Here is a 22,327-nt window from a genome sequence, read left to right as displayed (position 1 = left end):
TATGCTCTAAACTGAAATCTAAATATTGTTTGCCTGTTACAAAGCAACAGCATCGTAGAAAGCAATGTATATACACATATTACTGAAATAGAAAAGAATATTAAGTGCATATGGCTATTCATGCCATATATATTTGTAGCATGATTTTTATCAATGAAATATCAAATTGTCTTCATAAAAATGATTTTTTTTTCTGAATCTTGGCTTCCTTCAGGAGCTTGTGGATTGGATTTCTCTTCAGGGCTGCAACCCTGACTGTCTGACAGACAACACAAGGAATGCAGTGCTGAACAGGTGAAGGGTCAGATTTCTCTGACTGTGTCACAGGAGTTTTGCAATCCCACCTGGAAGTTCAGAAGTCGAAGGTTTAAGTTAAATGCTTTTGACGTAATCTGGGCTGACACTGGTTGTGACATTGCCATGACAATTACCGAAACAAACTTCAGAGATGGGGATGAACAAAACCCACAGACTTTAGCAACATAAATCAGCAGCTCTTGTTATTACTAGTTAGGTTGGATATTTTGTTTGTTACTGTGCAGGATGACATCCACCTTACTTCATACAGCCCTGTGCTCATGCAGACACTTAGCTCTGTGCCTAGCATGAAGTTCATAAGTTTGTTTTCAGTGAGGCTGAGTGCTTAATATGTACATGTAATATCTGGAAGATTTCAGTGCTTGCATTTCAGAGTTAGCATCATGACTTACAGTTTCTTGATTCTTTTGCTTATACCCTGATCATCAATTGCAGCGATACTTGGTTAAATGTGTGACTTTGTAAATTTAAAAGGGAAGAAAGAATAAAGACAGCTGAAGGATGAGCTGCCTTCTGTCAGCTCTCTGAAATGACTGCAAGGGCTGGTTTCAGAGCATGGAAAGCAGAAGGAAAATGTGGGTTATGGAAAACTGCTGCTGCAGCTTAGTTCTTGCAGTCAAAAACAGAAAAAGGAAAGGTAGCTTACACACGTTGTTTGAAAGGTGAGAAAGCATTAGCTCTAAGAAGTGCTGCTGGGCTTTCTCTTCGACTTTTTGGCGATACGTGAGGCATGGTACAGGAGAGATAACCCGCAGCCTGCCCGATCAGGCGTAGGCTTCGATAGCAGCATTTCCCTGGGTTTCCAGCAGCCAGGGCACTGGTTGCCCTGGTCTCGGAGCCGTATGGCCGATGGCTAATGGTGCAAGCTGCATGGCGTAGCAGCTAATGAGCTTGGCAGAAAGTCAATCAGCGCCTCTGCTGGCCTACCAAAGTCCAGAGTCTGGGGGTTGAGGTTCAGTTATGTGCTTGCCTGGGTCCGTGGCTTCTGAAGCTCTGCTAGCCGAAGGTGTGGGCACACTCATTTGGACAGCGCACGTGCACTCACGGGCACAAACCCTGGAGTTTAAGGAGAGGGAGGTGAAAGATTCCTGCAGCACGTGTGCTTTCCTATAGACAGCAGGCTGTGTAACTTGTCTTTTATTGAGGTATGAAAGAAAAAATAAATAAATGCTGAAACACTATTTTGTTTGTTTGTTTGTTTTGCTCTACCTGCAGCAAGTTGTACACAAATAGGAAAGAAAAAAAATCAAAAAGATTTAAAGTAAAACTTTAAGCAAGCCACCAGTAAGTAAAATTTATCAGGCACTAAAAAAGCAACTACAAAACTAGGGGAAAGGAAATGCCACTTCTTTGTGTTTTTGTCTTAAAAAACATCAAACGGGTACTTCAGATCATCCCGAAGATCTCACCAGCATGAGAAGTGGGTACGAAGCCTTTCTGCATGTGGTGTGAATTCGTGGAGGGTTTTTATGCTGTTGCTATAGTGTCATTTGGGGTCTGCTTTTGCAATCTTTTTTTTTTTTTTTCCTACAAGTTGCTGTTAGAATTCCTACCAGCTGCCTCAACCAGTGAAGATTGTACAACCAAACTTTGATGCAGTGCTGTACTACTTCAGCCAGGGATACCTTTGAACAAATATAGTAATATAAAAATAAATTTGTATTCTTTGTTAATGCATCTATCGCTAGATGATTTAAAAATATTAGTGTAGTAACTATGTGGGTTCTGTAAATAAATTCAGTTCTTGTTTATTCTGAATCTCATTTCCAGTTAGGTTCCAGTCCTTGCTTCGTGTGTTGCTTACACATTTCAAAGTAAGCAGTTGCTAGGAAAAATGTGCATATGTAGTCTAGAGCACAGACTTACAGATGAATGCTTCAAACAGAAGCAAGATGTATAGTGCCTGGTAGATATCACTGTCAGAAAAATAAGGCTGTTATGGATTTAGGGACACAGTGTTGATTTGGGAAGTATTTTGACAGCTGCATTCTTCAATGGTGATGCTTGAATTTCACCTGCAAACCACAGTGACCACAGAAATCTTTTGAAATCCGGAGCAGAGAACCTGTGCTGCTTCTGCAGATGGGGTTTGCCTTTTAATTCTCTTAGTCCTTCAGGCCTAGCACATTACTGTTGTGTGAGTTAGTTTTCTTAATCTGCTTCAACTACTGTATTTCTTAATTCAGCAGAAGTAGTTGGGTGGTTAATAGTTGTTTATGAAGTTAGTACTTCAAATTAGAGCTTCTTACAGTGAAATAAATCCTATTTTGATTCATATCACTTGATACTTGATTCATATTATCACGTCTTTCTGAGATCTCAGTGTGCAGTCAGTTAAGAGTATCTTGTCCTTGACTGACCTTTAAGTACATCAGTTTTTAACTTCCTTTTATTTTCCTTTGTTTCCAGGAAATTGAAGACCATGTGGCATTTTTAATAACTGTTCCAACAGCCCTAGCAATTTTTTTTGCTATATTTATCCTTGTCTGCGTAGAACCTGTCTTCAAGAAGCTGCTCCGTATATTTTCGCTGGTGGTCTGGGTATGTCTGGTTGCCATGGGATATCTCTTCATGTGTTTTGGAGGAATCATCTGTCCCTGGGACCAGGTAAGACTGTTGTTATTATTACTTTTACTTCCGCTGGCCAGATTTCCAAGAGCCATTCTATGCAAAAGTATCAACGTTAATTTTTTGTGGGATGTCTAATAAAATGTTTGTGTGATCGAGTGTTTGCATGCTAAGACTTCCAGCATCTGTTTTATAAATGATAAAAAGAAGTGTATGCTGAAGGTATGGAGGATTTTACATTTATAATTTAAGCTTCTTGGGATAACGAACATTTGATTTCAGACACCACCTTCCTTGTATAATGAACGTTTGATGCTAGTGACCAATTAACATGTCGAAGTGCTAGTTTTATTCAAGACTATCTTCAGCTTAAAGTGTTACTGCTCTCAATTGAATAGTCTTTAAAATGTTCTCTTACAACGCATGAGGAAAAAGGATTGGGAGTTTCCTATCTAGAGAAATACACGAGTACAGAAACAATGTATTACCTTTAACGTTTAAAAAATAATTAAAGAAGAAAAAGCAAAGGTATAGTTGCCTCTTAATAGCACCAGTTTTGAAATATTAATAAGTGGTGTGTATTATCCAAAGCTGTTCCTGATAGATTCGTCTGTGTTCTGCTATATCCTTTTCCTTTCCCCTCTACATGGAAATGCTCCTGAAATACTCATTGTAAAACTCTTTACAGGGTGGAAGAAAACTTTTAAGCATATAAATGTGTCCTCTGAAAATTCTGTGTTGAGCATCATTTTGGTATAACCTTTAAATTGCAGTGTACTAGCTGTGATGCTTTCTATGTCTTTAAGATAAACCTGAAACAATTTCTCTTACTTGTTATTTGGATCTTGCAGAGACTTATGCAAATACTGAACTTTAAGTATGCAACTAGTTCCTATGAAGTCCTTGATTCAAATGATTTAAATTGCTGATGTATGTTGTTAATATTAGTTCAGGAGCCCTTACCTCTGTGAGTGATTCTATTTTTTCTTGGAAGTTTCAGGGATTAATTATCTGTTTTTCTGTTTTTCTGTGTTTTTTTTTTTTTTTTTTGTTTTGTTTTGTTTTGTTTTTTTTTAAGTATTTGGAACTACCAAACCAGGCCACACTTGAATGTGATAAAAAGAAAATTAGAACATGCAATATTTTTACCTAGATAGAGATTTCAGCATGGGTGTGCCCGTATCTTTGTGATATCAAGTCTAGGTACTTCACATGGTCTTACTTTGTTGTTTTATTTATTTTCATCTCCAGATGTGGGATGTCATGGTAGGATTCTGCTATTGCAGTCTTGGTGTTGTGTTTAGGCAGTCAAGGTGGTTTGTCCTGCTCTATTTCTTTCCTAGGGAAATAGAGGCATTCCCATAGCACCAGAGAGACCTGGCTGGCCATCTGCAGCAGGAAGGGCTGCAGAGCTCTTGGGAGAGGCATCGTCTTTGAGCAGGTTGCCAGGACACAAGTAGTCGGATGTTTCAGTCTGTTCCTTGGTTGGCATGCAAGAGCTGCTTGGAAAGAGGACATCTGGGAGCGAGCAGCGTTGGTTGATCTGCCTGCAGCAGCCCCTGTCTTTGCCTAGTGCTGCTCTGGGAGCGGGCAGGGCTCTTCCAGACAGCACTGTCTGTACTTCCAGACCCCGCTGTCTGTACGTGGCTTAGCTGGGCTGTGCTGTGTGCTCATCCTCTGCCAGGAGAGGTGCTGGGGCAGGGTGGCCCTTTACCACTTCTGGAAGTCGAGTATCTCAGGGCTCCCTGCACTGGGACAGTTTGCTGCCCCAGAATAAATTTTCACCCTTTGAATAGCAGCGCTGTCTTGGTGTTTGCTTCTGTAGGCATACTTTTACCTACTGTCAGTTAAGAGTTACCTACAGAAATATGGAAATCTTTCTGGGAGTTTGACATCTTACACAACAGGCTAATACCCAGTTTGATCAAAAAAAACAAACAGCCAGTAGTACAGTACTGCTGTGTATTCCTGTAATGTTGGTGTTTTGATTGCTCTGAATCAGGACTATGTAGGTCAGTAATCAATGTTCTCCCCTATAATTATATATTAAAGCAAATATGAAAAATCCTTCCTTAGGGGTTACTGACAGATTCTTTCCTAGTTTTACATTTTGTGAATTTAAAACACATTTTGTTTGGTTTATTAGGGTCTTTTTTCTTGTTCCTTTATGCTTTTATGAAAGAAAAGAAATATGAAGTAAAATTTAAATTAGTTCTGTTTCAAACATATCCTTGTCAAAATAACTAATTGGAAAATGATCAAAATAATAATAAAAAAGAACCAGTTCAAGTACAATTATTTACTAAACAGGTGCTTTACTTTCATTTTCTTCAAACTAAAACCTAACTTTTGTTCTGGCCAAGCACAGTTTAAAAATGCTCTTTTCATCGTATCTTTCATGTCTTCTGAATCCTGCGCTTGTTAAAAATATGGAATTTCTTAATAGCACTAGTAACTGCTGAAAGATAAATTTCCTGCATACCATAGTTTATAGAAAGAATGTGTTGTTTTCTCATTTGTGCACTAACCTCCTCCCCTAACTCAAAAGGCAACCCTGCATCCTTTGTTTTTTGGCTTGATTGTCTTAATGTTCTTTTGGGCTGTTTTTAAGTGGTAAATGCCAATTTTCTCTGTTGTTGAAGGTACCTCAGGTGTGAACTTTTGCTGCTTTTGTTTATAATGAAAATACAACTTTGGAGAGACTATTTTAGTTATGAACTCAATATATATTTAATGCAGAGCAGTTCCCCCTGTGCCTGCAGGCACATAGCTCAAATAACTTTCACGAACAATGGAGGACTGAAAATGAAGCGGCCAGTCAGCGCCATTGTTTTGCGTTAAGAGTCCTGTGGGCTGGTATGAAGTAAGTGCAAATCATAATTGGTTTCAGCTTGCTTTTGTTGTCCCTGCAGACCGCTTTTATCTGTCTGCATTTCCTTGTCTCTTGTTCAGCTGCAGCTACAGCTTTGGAGAGAAAGCCATTATCAGGTGTGGATCTGGCCGCGTTTTGAAGGGGGTAGCGGGCGGCTGCAGACTCTTGCTGCGTCCCTGGGGCCTGTCTGCAAGCCCTGTACTGGCTCCTTAATTGCCTGCTGAGCCTGATCCAAAGGCTGTAGCTGGCACTCAGCTGCATGGGAGTAATCATGAACCCATCCACGAGTGGAGACAATTTGCAGGATGTTTGCATTATCAACCTTACCAACTAACTTAACTCCTCACTTAGCCCAAGCTCTCTCACTCCTCTTTATGGATGGTGAAGAGAAGCAAGTGCAGTGAGAGAAAGATGGAGAGAGTAGCACCTAGGCAGTGGGTGACTTTACATGGAAAAATTAGGGCGATGGTGGCAAATACTCTTGGTATCTGACAAACTATCATTATCATGTGGCAGCCCTCTCTCACTGCTGTCAGTCTGTGAGTACTAGACTTGGCAGTGAAGCCTCCTGTTTTTCCTGGTCGCCCAGGAAACTTCGGTGTTTTGATAGAACCTACAAACACAAGACTGAATTACAGCCCAACGGAGGCCGGGCTGTCTCCAGGAGGTCTGGCAGGAGTCACAGGGCACCTAGCTGGGGTTGGTAGGAAAGAAGCAGAGCAAAGGAGGTCACGTAACAGCTGAGAGAGAGTTACTGCCTGCTAGCAGGTCTTTCCAAATCTAAGATGTGAGTGATAATATGTGGAGATGGTTTCAGTGAGGAAAGACCCCAGGAAGATGTTTAGAAAAGTCTATGCCATGATCAGTAGATGGTGTGTTTGGTGGAAAGCCACTATTGCACAGCGGGCAAGCTGAGGAAGCAGTGCTGGTGGAGAAGGGTGATCTTGTTGTATTAGGACTTAAAAGAAAGGTTCTGCTTTCTAACAAAATGTAAATCCAGTACCTATCTGTAAAGTTACATGCCAGAGGATGAATTTAAATTACTTTCCTCTTGTCTCACTGACAGTATAGTTATTGTACAACAGTTGCCTTTCTGTGTCATCCTTTGACATGTCTAATACTTCCTCAGCCTTTTATACAGGGTGTGTGTAAATATGTCATAGCTCATTGATATCAAGGGGTAAGAAGAGCTCTTAAGGCATACAGTGGATGGTAAAAAAAAAAGCGGGTAATTATACAGCATTATGCTAGTCTAATGAATTCTATCATTGCTGGATTTTGGTATTCAACTCTATTTAGTTATAAATGCACAGCCCAGGCACCAGATGTGTTCTTCCATGTCTATATTCAGTTACAGCAAAGAAATTACTTCAAGCAGGATTTGACACTTCTGATTTCCAAAAATAAATTATCTATGGAGTGATGTGTTTAGAATATATGTTTGGCTATTTTATTCTAAATGCTACTTTTTGAGCTGAATCTAGAGGGCTTCTTTGTTTTGTTTTAATGTGTGAATAGAATAGAATAGAATAGAATAGAATAGAATAGAATAGAACAGAACAGAACAGAACAGAACAGAACAGAACAGAATAGGTTTACTTCAGATGGATGAGACCTTCAAAGAACATGTAGTCCAACTTCCAGACCACTTCAGGGCTAACCAAAAGTTAAAACATATTATTGAGGTCATTGTCCAAATGCCTCTTGTACATTGACAAGCACAGGGCATCAACAGTGATAGGCATGAGGGTTGGAACTAGATGATCTTTAAGGTCCCTTCCAACCTGAGCCATTCTGTGATCAACTACCTCGCTAGGAAGCCTTTTCCAGTGTTTGTCTGCCCTCACGGTAAATAAAATTTTCCTCATGTCTAGTCTGACCGTCCCCTGGTGCAGCTTTGTGGTGTTCCTGCTCCTCCTGCCATTGGTGACCAGGGAGAAGAGACCGATGCCTCCTTCTCCACTTCACCTCCTCAGGAAGCTGTAGAGAGCGGAGAGGTCACCTATTGGCTTTCTTTTCTCCAATCTAGACAAGCCAAGTGTCCTCAGACTGTCCTCTAAGCAGTTTTTACAGAGTGTTGTTATGGAGGAGGTGTTCTTGTGGAGTGGTTGATTTCAGGCCTCAGAGCTCTGATGATGTGTAGTGTAGGCCAAATTTTCAGTGTTGGTACTGTGTTCAGCTTTGGACCCCTCACTACAAGAAGGACATTGAGGCCCTGGAGCGTGTCCAGATAGGGCTATGAAGCTGGTGAAGGGCCTGGAGCACATGTCCTATGAGGATCAGCTGAGGGAACTGGGAGTGTTTAGTCTGGAGAAGAGGAGGCTCAGGGGAGACCTTATTGCTCTCTACAGCTACCTGAAAGGAAGGTGTGGAGAGCTGAGGGTCAGACTCTTCTCACAGATAACTAGGGATAGGACTAGAAGGAGTGGCCTCAAGTTGTGCCTGGGAAGGTTTAAGTTGGAAATGAGGAGACATTTCTTCTCAGAAGGATCAGTCAGGCATTGGAATGGGTTGCCCAGGGAAGTGGTGGAGTCACCATCCCTGAGGGTGTGCAAGGAAAGGTTGGGCGTGGTACTTGGGGCATGGTTTAGTGGGTGACATTGGTGGTAGGGGGACGGTTGGACCAGATGATCTTGGAGGTCTTTTCCAACCTTAACAATTCTATGATTCTATAATTGTATGATTATTATTCTCATTTTCTTTGATATTCTCTTGGCATCTGAAGATACCAGTGGGGCCACTGCCTGCGTGAGGGCTCTTGAGGCAATGTGGGGCCTGTGCCTCTGAAGGAAGATGTACAGTTGTGTTTAGAGGTGAACAAAGCGAAAGGTGCAGAACCGGAGAGGTGTGTGTGCCTTTGGCAGGTCTGAGCTCCCAGTTGCACAAGACAGCTGTGTCTGTGGCAAGCTGGATGTGTTCATGGAAAAGAAAGAACATTTTTTGCACCGAATTACTTGGGGCCTCATTTTCACACCTTGCTTGGGACCTTGATTATCTGAAGTTGGCCCTGATGTAAATTACTAATAAAATGTACAGTTAAGCAGTGGCAAAACAGTTAGATGTTTGAGTAGGAGAACAGGATGGGTGCTAGTGATGTTCCTGCAGCACAGGAAAAGCATGGATGAGTTATAGTGAACTCTGCAGAGGGCTCAGAATCTGGAGTAGGAGGAGGCTTGCCATTTTTTCAAGCTCAAGGGTAATCAGATCATCAGGAATTAGTATCCTGAGTGAGGAACTATATCTTGCAGGAGCATGGTTCAAAGGCCACCTGAAAAAGGACTTAAGGAAAACCAGGTAGTCTGTTTGAAAAGGTGAAAATATTGTGCTTTAGGAATAGGTGTGATAGAAAAGGAAGAAACCCAGAATCCACAAGTTACAAGTCCTATTTGCAGTGATATTTGAGAAAGGAGAAGGACAGATTATTTTTATCTTAATATTCCTTTTTTTTTTTTTTTTTTTTAGACATATGAAGGCACAGGCTTTATAGCAAGACATTTTAATGTGTTTGTCAAGTCTGGTATGGCTATATCTGTATATAAGAGAGGAAAAAGCTGAGCTACTAAAGACCTGCCAGCTTGTCATTAAAATCAGTAATATGGTAGATTAATACAGTAAAATTGTGTGTGGAGCCTTTGAACACCCTGTTAGCATAAGTAATATGCCATTGTTAACCTTTGGTATGTGATGGCAGCATGTTTGAGGAAAAAGAACTGATTTCTTTTTTAAGTAGTTTAAGCAATTTTGTAAAAAAAAAAAAATAAAATAAAATCTGTTTTAGAGCCAAATGGTAAACCAGAAGGAAAGCTAGAGGAGATGGGAGTTATCAAAGTAACTGTAAATATAGGCGAAGGGAGATGGCAGCTGGGGCGACTTCGGAGAGCATCAGACACGAGGAAGATTGCTGGTTCAATTTCTTGGGGAGCTCTCTGGGGAATGATTGCCTTTATTAGTGCTTTTTGCCAGTGGTGGGGCAACAGAATGTCACTGCTGTAATGAAGGTTGTTGATGGCACAGCTAAGAGTCCTAAGACTGCAGAGGATCAGGATGTTACAGGGGAAGAACAGCATGACCTTGAGGACTGTAGTAATAGCAACTAGATGAAATTTAATAATACAAAGTGCTAGGTGCTTGCATTTGGGAACTAACAGCAGAAATTTCAGCTATAGGCCAAGAGATCATCAGGAGAAAATGAGCAGGGACAAGCAGCATCAAGAGGAGGCGCATTAGTTGGTCATTTAGTCATTATGGTATGAACCCATAAAAGAATCAGTTACGATGGCAAAATGTCCAGATAAGGCACTGATGAACCTCTCCTGGATCACTATGTATGTTTCTGGTCACCTGCGTTTGAAAGGATAAACTGAAACTGCAACAAATGAAGCAAGTGAGATCACCAGGACAAAGAAAAGAGCTTGTTCTGTGAGAGAAGAGTTTGACTTGGGTATAGAGGAGCTGAACAGAAGAACGCTGAGAGTGGTGTGACTGCCATCTACAGATAATCTCTGGTTGTAAACACTAGGCTGGAGGAGAAGGTACTGAAGGTCTGTTTACACACAAGCACACACACACACACACACACATCAAGCAGCCAGAAATGAAATTTAAACTCGAAATTGGAATAAATCCCTTAGCCACTAGAGCACTGAGTTTGTGAAGTGGCTTTCCAGACAGGATAATAAGCATTAAACTAATTAATTGGTTTTACGGTGGAATGCTGTCCTTTTTTTGAGTCATTCTGTGTATTCAGTAGCAGGGAAATAGACCAGTGATCAGGAGCATCGTTTTAGTCCCCTAGTCCTATACATTACTTATATCCTGCGGATTAGTGAAGTAGTCTAAATGAAGATTTACTTTGTACCTGAAGTGCATACCAAAACTAAAGAGATGGATCTTCTGAATTATAAAAGTTAATTTATTTTTTTTTTTAATTTATTATTTAAATGTCTTTTATCCTTCCAGAGTTCTTCTGGAGCAGTAGTCTTAAAAAATATAATATCAGGGTATAATAATTTAGCTATATTTCTGATCTCTACAGGCAATTATTGTAAGTCTTATGAGAGAGGTTTGATGTAATATGAACCAGAAGAGACTGAATATTTCCTACACCTTTATCAGAAGAACCTTATGAAAGCTCAGATTTCTGCTAGTTTATTTTTCTTTACTCCATTTCCTTTAGTGATTTTTCCATCTCAAATCATAAAATTAAGTACAAAGGCTGAACTGATTGCAGATTTCATCAAGATTATTACATATCTTATGTGCATTGTGATGTTTACTTTGCAAGTCATGTGATTCAATTTTGCTATGGAAAGCATTAACGTAGCTCCGTAGAAGTACAATAAAAACATATGTCTCAGATAAATATGCAAAATTGAATGTGGAAAGCTTTTTCCGCTGTGATGGGAAAGAATACTTATCAATAAATCTGTTAATGTTTCCAAGAGTACTGAAAACAAGCAATACAAATTTGAATATCATCACATTGTTCTGATGTTGCTGAAGTCGAGACCAAATGACAAATAGAAATTAATAATTCAAGCCATTCATAAGGCTTCTTATGTGCTTAATAATTGATTTGACATTAGGAAATAAACATTTTAATAATTTTATACTACACAGTAGTTAACAATTACTTGCATGATGGAGCTACAGGAGAACCGTTAAAGAAGCTATACAGAATTTCTTGTTAGCTAAGTATAATTTAGAGCAGCTATACAAGCCCTTTCCTTTCATTGAAATTGTTTTCCACTTAGAAATGTGGCAATTTGCCTGACTTCCAGGAGGAGAGGTTTTGGCATGACACTGTGTGAGTCTTTTGGTCAGCAATTTTACTTTGATTACCTGCCTGCCATGGCAGTTCTCATCCCTGTACCTGGCCATGGATATGCTGCTGTACACTTGTACTTCTGTGTATTAGGTAGTGAAGGGGTGCATCATCAGAGATAATGACCCTTAGTCATTTTTCACCATTTGTCTCAAATCTGTTTGCAATTTTCTAATGCTGTAATAATTAAGGTAGCAAGATATTACAGAGCAAAAATAAAATGGATGGTGTGAAAATGTTTCTTAAAAGCTGCATAAGATCTCAGTGTACTCATTTGATGGTGTTCCCTGTTTCTGTTCAATGTATCTTTTGAAGGTTTTGGTACAACTATTGTGGTAAATAAAGAAATCTAGATTGTCAGAGGATTACTTCTCCATTAGGTCAGGAGGCAGGTAGCAGAATTTCTCCTTTTGTGCTTGCAGTTTGTAATATGCTGTTTGTGAGATACATTTCAGTCAGTTTCAGTTTCACTTGCAAATCTACAAATCTGAAAAAAATACAAATCTATAGTGCAGGCCAAGTAGTAGAAAACATTGCTTACAATAAATTAACAAATACTTGAAGGCTTGCTGTTACAAATTTGTTGACTAGTAAGATGCTAAGCATACTTTTCAGACATTATCCCTCTATAACTGTGAATAAGGATGGGTAGGTTCTGGAATGAAATAGAAATAAAATATGTGTGAGAAATAGATCATAGAATCATAGAATAGAATCATAGAATATCCTGAGTTGGAAGGGACCCTTAAGGATCATCAAGTCCAACTCTTGACACCGCACAGGTCTACCCAAAAGTTCAGACCATGTGACTAAGTGCACAGTCCAATCTCTTCTTAAATTCAGACAGGCTCGGTGCAGTGACCACTTCCCTGGGGAGCCTGTTCCAGTGTGCAACCACCCTCTCTGTGAAGAACCCCCTCCTGACGTCCAGCCTAAATTTCCCCTGCCTCAGCTTAACCCCGTTCCCGCGGGTCCTGTCACTAGTGTTAATGGAGAAAAGGTCTCCTGCCTCTCGACAACCCCTTACGAGGAAGTTGTAGACTGTGATGAGCTCTCCCCTCAGCCTCCTCTTCTCCAGGCTGAACAGGCCCAGTGACCTCAGCCGTTCCTCGTACGTCTTCCCCTCCAGGCCTTTCACCATCTTCGTAGCCCTCCTCTGGACACTTTCCAACAGTTTCATGTCCTTTTTATACTGTGGTGCCCAGAACTGCACACAGTACTCGAGGTGAGGCCGCACCAGCGCAGAGTAGAGCGGGACAATCACCTCCCTTGACCTACTAGCGATGCCGTGCTTGATGCACCCCAGGACACGGTTGGCCCTCCTGGCTGCCAGGGCACACTGCTGGCTCATATTCAACTTGCTGTCTACCACGACCCCCAGATCCCTCTCTTCTAGGCTGCTCTCCAGCGTCTGATCACCCAGTCTGTACATGCAGCCAGGGTTTCCCCGTCCCAGGTGCAGGACCCGGCACTTGCTCTTATTGAACTTCATGCGGTTGGTGATCGCCCAGCTCTCCAACCTGTCCAGATCCCTCTGAAAGGCCTTTACGCCCTCATTTGAGTCCACAACTCCTCCAAGTTTGGTGTCATCAGCAAACTTGCTCAAAATACCCTCTATTCCTACATCCAGATCGTTTATAAAAATATTGAAAAGTACCGGCCCTAAAATGGAGCCTTGAGGGACCCCACTGGTGACCGCCCGCCAGCCTGACGCAGCTCCATTTACCATAACCCTTTGGGCCCTGTCATACATTAATTAGTAACAAATATTCCTAGTATAGCGATATATTTCCCATTAATAACCCTAAAATTAAAAAAAAAACAACTTGATCTTAGAACTGAACTTAAGTTAATTTTGTGTCTTTAGTACTTAATTCTGATAGATATCAAAAAGGTTTTGTAGCACAGAAGACATCTTAAGTTTTCTGGTAGCATTTACAACTGATTGTTAAACCCTTTAAACACTCTGTATAATATTATGAAAACAGGAGATGAGGTAGAAATATTTTTGATACAGTAAGGTCACTCAGTATGAGTTGTAGGAGATACATGTTTACATCTCATGTTTCTATATGTTTCTATATGTTTTATGTATCCATACGAATAACTTAATTTATAAAATCTGTATGAATAAGATTTTATGTGTCTTATAAACAAGTAAATATATTCATAAAAATCTCTATTGTATTATTCCAGTTGAATTTAATTTCATTTTTAAAGAATTATGTATAATCTAACTAAAATTTAAATTAGGTTAATGATAGATAAATTATAAATTGTAAATGTATTGAGAACTAGAAGACAGGTGTTCTTTCAAAAAGTTATTAATGTTCATTTAGAGTTTTTTGTTTTGTTTTGTTTTGCTATGTGATGAAGAAATTTCTTTTGTGTACTAATCACTGTATGTTGCTTGGTTATTGGGACCTAGCTTTTATATTTATATTGGCTTAATTCAGCAGTAAGCTGTCCAGAAAAACAGGAAGGAGAAAAATAATGGACCAAGATAATAGTCAGTTCTCAGAAAACAGTGTTGCTGAGGGACAATCCCAGAAGTATTTATCTTTTATGATTTTGCTATCTCTTTAGGTAATGTATGGGACCAATTTACCCGTTGATATGGCTGAGAACAGGGGAGGCAAAAGGACTTTGTCAGGTTTCAAATGGAGTGGTCTTTCTAAAGAGAACCAATAACCACTTGAGAGATCCAAACTTGGGAGGACACAACATCTCCCAGCTTCCTTATTGTAGAAAACCTTAGCATTTTACATCACAGCCACAGGACTTTAAAAGCTATGTTCATCAAAAATGAACAGAACTTGAGTTCTACGAAGCAGGGTGAGGACAGTGAACAGTAAGTATTGTAAGCCAAAGCTCAGGCTAGGCGTTATTGGTGTGCGAAAATTGAAACAAAACAAAACTAACAACAACAACAAAAAAACAAACACCACCATGAAATGAAAGAAGTTTCATGCTGAGCAACCAATAAACCAAAACAATTGCACACAGCCCTGTATCTGTGATAATGGGAGAAAAACCTTTTCAGTCTATCAGGGAAAAAACAACCTCTGCTCTTCACATACACAAGGCATAAAACCCATTGCATTTTCTTGCAGCGGAGCATACACTGTTGTGCCAGTTAAGAAAAACACAAATTTATGGTATTACTACACGTTTCTATTTATTTTACAGTTTAAAATAATCTGCTGTAAAATTACACATTTGTCAGAGGTATAACTTTTGTTCAATATCTTATGCTCTTGCATTATGTTCCTAGAGTCATGGAATCATGGAATGGTTTGGGTCGGAAGGGAGCTTAAAGATCACCAAGTTCCAATCCCCTGCCATGGCAGGGACACCTCCCACCACACCCGATTGCCCAATGCTGCATCCAGCCTGGCCTTGACCACTTCCAGGGATAGGGCATATTGTTCTTGAAGGGTTAATTTGGGCAGTTTAATACTTGACTGCGTATTAATCATGTTGCAGTACAAATTGCATTTTTCTTATTTGCTTCTTGTACATACTGTTTTGACCTAAGATACATATATATATATATATATATACACACACACATAAATTCAGTATTCGTAATTAGTTTTATATGCCTTATTTTCAAGGTATTTTCTGCATGCTTTGTTTTCAAGGCACTATTCTTGCTTAAATAGGCAAACCTGAATTTCTTCTTAAATGTTCTGCTTTCTGTAACCTTTGAATGATTTGCAAATATCTTTGTTTTACAAGGATCATATTCAAGATTGCAGGTGGAGTGATGGCTTAGACAGTAACTACAATCTCCCTGACTCATGTCTCCATGTGGTATTACAAAGTAATTTTCATTTTGTAATCTGCATAGTCTCTTTCCACAGTAGTGCTTTCTAGATTTCTTCCTGCTTGTAATAACTCTGTTTGAGGTTGTTTCTGTAATCTATCAGTTTGTACATTTTCAGTATGAATGTCCATTGACTGTTTTCTGCTTGTTTTGCCTATCACGCAGTTCCCTTTGTATTCCTGTTTCTGCAGTTGCTTTTATACATTTCCTCCTAATTTTGCATCCTCTTCTCATATTTAACGTGACAGTTGTCTTCTCTCCCACTTATTAATGAAGACAGCCTTCCTTCAATGTAACACTTCATAATTTTTCATCACTCTGTATTTTGTCTTGCAGCCAGCTGTAGTTTTCATAACAATACAGTTTGTCTTCTTCAATATGGATGAGTTTATGTAGATACTAGCTACCAATATTTTTAGGTGTCATTAGTGATGTTAGTGATACAAGTTCAAATATCTGAGGGCTCTGTTAAAAGTTCTGTCAAATTTCCCTTGACCACACTTCCAGTTCTACCAAAAGAAAAAAAAAAAAAAAGAAAAAAAAAAAAAAGAAAAAAAAAAAAAGAGAAGAAAAAACCCCCACCTATATGGGTTTATGGATTTTTTTTTTCCATTTTGATAGTTATATGAGAGTTATATGAGTAATTAAAATATTATGCTTTATTTCTTCCAGATTCTTAGTATTTTTCATTGTTTTGTTAATTTGGGATATAACTGATCCTAAAGTAATGGATTTTACTTATATGACAGTCTTGTATTAACTTATCTTTATTATCATAGAATCATAGAATGGTTTGGGTTGGAAAGGACCTGAAAGATCATCTAGTTCCACCTCCCCTGCAATGGGACCAACATTATGTTGTCTTGATCATTTAATTGTTTACAGTGATGAAGGAAATTGATTAAACAGTCTCTCATATTTTGAAGGTGAATGTTTAAACAAATCGTATGAAACATATATGTGCCTGCAAACCTCTGTTTTCCATAAAGATCTAAAAAAAACCCGAATGCTTTATCACAATTAAATGAAACAGAGATTTGAGTAAGTCTTTTTCTTTTTTCCTCATGCTCTGATTACCCATTATGACTGCATATGTTATCTAATGACAGTTCCTGTCGGTGTGTACACATTACGTACACACATGTATAAACAAGTATAATACAGCGTTTTAAATCTCTTTCAGACAGACAGATGAGATTACAGTTTTAGTTAGATACATATGGATGCTTTTTCTTTTTCGTCTTCTTGAAATATCCTGAATTTGCTTAGCATCTAGAAAATTATTTATGAATATCAAATATGATTTGGGGGTTTTGTCAGGTCCAATGGGGACAAACTGCCAGGTCTACCAGATCACCCAGATTTTTGACAAGGGAAGAAAATACATTGTCCACATAACATTAATTTGTATATTTCATTAAAAAAGTTTGTATTTATTTCCATACTACCACCTAATTTGCTCTAGATGAGCACAACAGTAATGTTTCATACTCATTTCTGATGTAGGCAAATGATTATAGGATATCTTTCACCAGAGGGGCTAGCAAAAGAATCTCTACTTTAATACCTCTTAATTCCCTTTCTTTTCACTTCTCCTTATTTACTTTTAATTGAGTTTCAGAAAGCACCACTTTTCTGAAGCCATGTGAGTATTCTGCAAACTGCATTTTACAGTATTGCAGGGACGTGTAGTGGCCACTGAAGTCTGCTACAGATGGAAAATCTTTGCAGATCCAATTGCACATTGCTTCTGTGATTCATTATTTCACTAGCAGTAGCAAGCACAGATTGCAGAACAAAACAATGTTGCCTCAGTATTGTTGTAGGGCTTGTATTCTTCATTATTTACCATGCTGACCATCCACATGTAGTATGGATTTATAAATAAAATAGGATTTTTAAATAAAAAGTCAGGTTTCAGTTTTCAGTACTTCTGCAATTGTGTTACAACCTGTCTTAACAAAGCAGAAGGAGATTGCCAATGCAGATGTATCCCTTTATGGATGCTGTCACTGTTACAGTGCAAGAGGGCTGAAGGCAGAAGACAAACCCACCACTGCTGCCTCTGGGCCTCCTGTTGTTTCCATCAGGTGAAGCCTGTGCCCATTGACAAATGGCTGACATTCAGCATCAGTGGGCTGAGCACCAGGATGCTGGAGAAATGTTGCTGGGCACAAGCACGGCAAAAGATGCACTGAAGAAAAAGGTGAAGAAATCAGAAATCAGAAGAAATCAGAAATCAGTTAAAACTGTAAAAGAAATATAATCCTCATTTAAGCATAAGTTAGTGTAACCTGATGGTAAATAAAATCCCCAGTTGATTAGGCAAAGAGCAGCGTGCATTTTGCGTGTGCAGGAAGTAGACTTTAAACTCTTGTTATTTTTGTACTCAGTGGCAATGAATAGATGGGGTGGTAAACAAGTCTGAAAAAATACTACAGGAGCTGTAAAAAGCTCACCGTTTTTCTTTTTTGGAGTATTTTTGAGGTATAGAAGGTCAACAGTATTGTATATTTCATCTGTCATATTTGTAATAAAAATAACATACAAAATGTTTACAAACCCAATGGAATGGTTTTTAGTTTTTTAGTGGTTACCTTTTCATCAACTCCATTTTCATTTTCTCCATTGACTGGCAAAATATCATCAGCATTAGTGACCCGTAGAGTAGCTAAGTGCTCTCCCTACACTTGTATGAAACTGATGTTCCAACCCCTCATTCCTCCTAATCAGCCTTAACTTTGAGATCCTCCAAAAGAATTTGTCATCTAAACCGCAGTTTCACAGTAAAAGACTCATAGCAGTATCTATGCAATTTAAATATTACTCTAGTTAGGTTTCTTCTTATTGTTAAGTAAATTACTACTTGAAAATCCCATTTTTCAGTTCTCAAACTGTTTTTTCCTTTTGTCATTGTTTTTCTGACTAAAGATACTGGATTATTTTTAGTGTTGAATTAATTGGATGGTACGTTATTATTTAGGGCCATACATTTTGCACAACTAAAGCGAAGAGCTAAGGATGAGGAAGTGCTAGGAAAGCCTTTGTGTAGGAGACAGTCCTGGGCAATCTCCCAAACTTTCAAAGCAAAGCCATGCATGGGGCTGGCTTGTTGCAGTGTATGGATTACCATGCCATGGTGGGGGGGGGGGGGAGAAATCACAGTAGCACTGGTGCAGAGCTGCCGAGCTGCTCTGCGGAACCCCAAGTCCTTGTGATGTAGAAATATCTTCTGCCCCTGGATTCTCAGCCCTGTTCCTTGAGATGTACGGTCTCTCACTCCTCCAACATACCCCAGCTCCTATACCCAGCCCCTTTTGTTCCAAGGAATCTCCTAAATTACCCCAAACTTCTCTAGGTAATTCTTCCTTTTCCCTCCATTCCTCCTATTTAATGTCTCCTAGCCAGAAACCACATGGTCAAGGTTCCCTGATTCTCCTGGACCCTCTCTCTGTCTCTGATATCTTAGGAGTCCCATTCTCAGTTTTTGCTGCAGTTTTGTCAGCTCAGTGCTACTCTAGTTTCTTGTAGTTTCTCACCCCACTTTGACATGGTATTCTACTGCTTGCTGGCAGATAAGCAGCCTTTTTTTTAAAAAAAATAATTAAAATACCCATGCCTGCTTTAACAGGTGGTTCTTCAAAGAAGAATAACCATAAGCTCTGATCTGGTATGATTTAAATGTCTCAAATGTGTATAATTTATAAAATCATTTTGGACAGGGCTCTTGAGGGCAGGAAAAGTAGTGGGGCATGGCAGGTCTATTCATGATACAATTAAACCTGTTTATCAATTCTGAAGGTGTCAAGTGATTCATTCTGATTTTCAAATTACCATCTCACTAATTCTCATTTAAACTTATGGGATAGTGAATACCTGAAATATTTAGGCAATTTTCAGCATATGCTAATTTATATCTGTCAGGTTTTTGTTAAAATGAGAATGTTTCTACTAGTAGATAGAACGCAATAGTTAAAAAACTGTGGGGAGTAAAGACAAATAAATAAATAAATAAAAAGCCTTAATGGCTGAAGTATTTAATTTCTTTTGATGCATAAAAACATTTAGAGCAGATCAGAAGTCATTATGCAGTATCTTTCCCATTCTGGGGAGACTGGAAGGGGATGCAGGAGTCCAGATGCAGTTGCTAAAGTGCCACCAAATAAGAGAGGACAGTTTTTTTGTTGTTGTTGTTGTTATTATTTTTATTATTGTTATTTATTGCCCAGTCTTATGAAAAATTCCTCCTAATGAAGCATCCTGAATGGACCTTAACGCTGCACTTCAGCACTTCGTCCTGGCAGACCTTCTCAGCAGAAGTATTTTGCTTCTTCAGAGGAGCAGCTGTATCCCTAACAGCTTTGGCTGATCTGCTGCTGTTCTTTGTGCATTGCCATGGAAGGTGCGGCTTCCTCTTCAAGCAGCCATGGGGCAGCCTTCTTGTCCTCAGACAGAGACATCGCCGGGCTCCAGGTCCCAAGGTCCACCGTGGCTCTCTGAGGGGTTCCTTCTGCCGCCCTGGTGCAGCATCCCAGAGGAAGCCAAGTCCCCTCTCGTCCACTCCTTGAGACTCCATGCAGAAGAGATGACACCTCTGGACGAGGTGGGGGTGGGGGATGGAGGATGGGGGAAAGGAAAGAAGGCCACCCTGCTGGCGAGCCAACAGGATGGCCATGCTATTTTGAGGCACGGAGACCGGGCCGTGGATAAGGAGCTGGTCGGGTGCTCCTGCAACGCCGCTGATGGATTTTGGCGGCAGGGAGCCCGGGCACGTCGACCTCCATAGGCTCATCTGGAGGTGGATCTACCTCCATCAGGTCTTCATCCGGAGGCAGATCCACCTCCATGGGCTCCACAGCATTAGCTGCAGCGCAGGGCACCGCTCCTTTGCCACGAGCGCCGGTTCTCCTCCACTTCCTCATTGTAGGCAGTGGCCTCCTTCTCTTTGCTTTGAGGACCGAATCCTCTCCTGACCCACGCAAGCGTGGGCAGCTTTTGCTCCAGGTCCTCTTTCTTCCATCCATGATGGCTGTCAGAGGGCCTGGAAGCTCAGCGAGTGGCGGGCCCTGCGCAGGGGCCTTTTATAGGGCCCGGAACAATCCAGGGGGCAGATGCCACTGTGACATCAGGAAGCCTCTGTGACGGTGGCCAACGCATGGCCAGACGTGGCTGTGTTGGGAGAGGTGTCGGTGGCCTGAAAGACGCCCTCACGAGGCAGGAGGAGGAGGGTCGGGGGGCAGAGGGCCCCTCTCCTGGGGATGGCTCTCCCTGACCATTTTGCCTGCCAGAGAGACAGGCTGCCCCTCGGGCACAGGGCCTGCCCTCCAGCTCCCCTCCCGTGCCCTGGCCTCCAGCCCCCTCCTCATCCTGTGCCTGGGCTCCCTGTGCCACAAGACGGTGGCAGCAGTGTTTCTGGAGGGGCAGGGCCTCCACTACCCCGCTGCCACCGACTGGGCTTCCTGCGAGTGGTGCAGCCCCCCATGCTGACAGCATCTGAGAGGGGGCAAAGCACCCAGACATCCTGCAGATGGGCAAGGGAGGCACGGCCAGGTGGTGCCAGGTCTCCCAGCGGTCAATAAAAGCTCTGCTGATGCTCAAGTGCTGTGGGAGCCCTTCTCAGGGGCCATGTCCCACACCTACCCCTGCCCCCAGAGCATGAAGAGGTGCCATCGCTTGTGCCCCGAGGCATGGGGGAGGAGAGCGCCTGGTCTCTGCGCTGCTGTGCCGCCACAACACGGGCAGTCTGTGGGAGGGCTGCCGAGGTCCTTGGGGCCTGGAGGTGGAGGGGTGGGGGGGGTCAGTCTGAGGTTCACCCTTGCTCTCTTCGCTAGTGTTCAGGAGAAACCTTCTCAACGTTTTTGTGGCTTCTCTGCTTTCTTGTTCAGAGGAAGAGCTCTCCTGTTTGGTTGGAAGAATCACAAGTAGCTCCTGACTGGGAGCCTTCAGGCACATTTCCAGGGGGAAGCTCCTGCCTGCCTAAGACACCCAGTGCACACCCCTTCCTGCTCAAGCAGGGTCACCTACTGCACATTGCCCAGGACCACATCCAGGGGGTTTTGAGCATCTCCAGGGAAGGAGATGCTCATGTGTCTCTTTTCCTGGGAAGCCCAAAACTGGACTTGGTACTCCAGATGTGGCCTCACCAGGGCTGAGTAGAGGAGGAGAATAACCTTCGATCTGCTGGCAACACTCTTCCCAATGCACTCCAAGATATCATTGGCCTTCTTGGCAATGAGTGGGGGCACATCGCTGGCTCATGGTTGACTTACTGTCCACTGGGACTGCTCATCCTTCTCAGAGTTGATCTCCATCCAGCTTGTCAGCCCCCAACCTGTATTGGTGCATGGGGTTATTCCTCCCTAGTTGCAGTACTCTGCACTTGCCCTTGTTGAATTTACAAGGTTCCTCTCCAGCCAGTTCTCCCATCTGCCTAGGTTTCTCTGAATAGCAGCAGCTTTCTGGGGTATCAGCCACTCCTCTCAGCTTTGTGTCATCGGCATACCTGCTGAGGGTGCACTGTCTCTTCAGAGAGGTTGTCGAGTATGCTAAACAAGACTGGACCCAGTACTGACCCCTGGGGGCCACCGCCAGCTACAGGCCTCCAACTGGACAGCACTGCTGATGACAACCTTCCGAGCTCTTCCATCCATCCAGTTCTCAATTCACATTACTGGCCATGCATCTACCCCACACCTCCTGAGCTTACCATATGAGGATGCTGTGGGAGACAGTGTCAAAAGCCCTGCTGAAGTTGAGGTAGAAAACCAGCACTGATTTTTGAGAGCTTCTTCCCCACCTTGCTGCCTAGTAATTTTATGGTTGGCAGCCCTGTCTGGTTCAGAAGGTTTAGTAATCACTGACAGTGGACCTTGTCAGCACAGTAAATTAACCCCATTATAGCATTGTACTTAGCACA

General features: G+C 41.3%; 1 protein-coding gene across 2 annotated transcripts in view; it reads left to right on the top strand.

Moving 5' to 3' along the window:
- The window catches only part of ADCY2 (adenylate cyclase 2), a 202,890-nt gene that overhangs the window by 15,783 nt on the left and 164,780 nt on the right, over positions 1 to 22,327 (top strand). For both annotated transcript variants that reach the window (XM_084510129.1, XM_084510130.1), the window contains exon 2: positions 2,728 to 2,925. In XM_084510129.1, the coding sequence (XP_084366255.1) occupies positions 2,728 to 2,925 (198 nt within the window). The remainder of the gene's footprint in view (positions 1 to 2,727; positions 2,926 to 22,327) is intronic.

Source organism: Aythya ferina, assembly GCF_964211825.1.
Source record: "Aythya ferina genome assembly, chromosome: 2".
Lineage (NCBI taxonomy): Eukaryota > Metazoa > Chordata > Aves > Anseriformes > Anatidae > Aythya > Aythya ferina.
The sequence above is the reverse complement of the archived record's forward strand: the minus strand, read 5'-3'. Positions and strand labels throughout refer to the sequence as shown.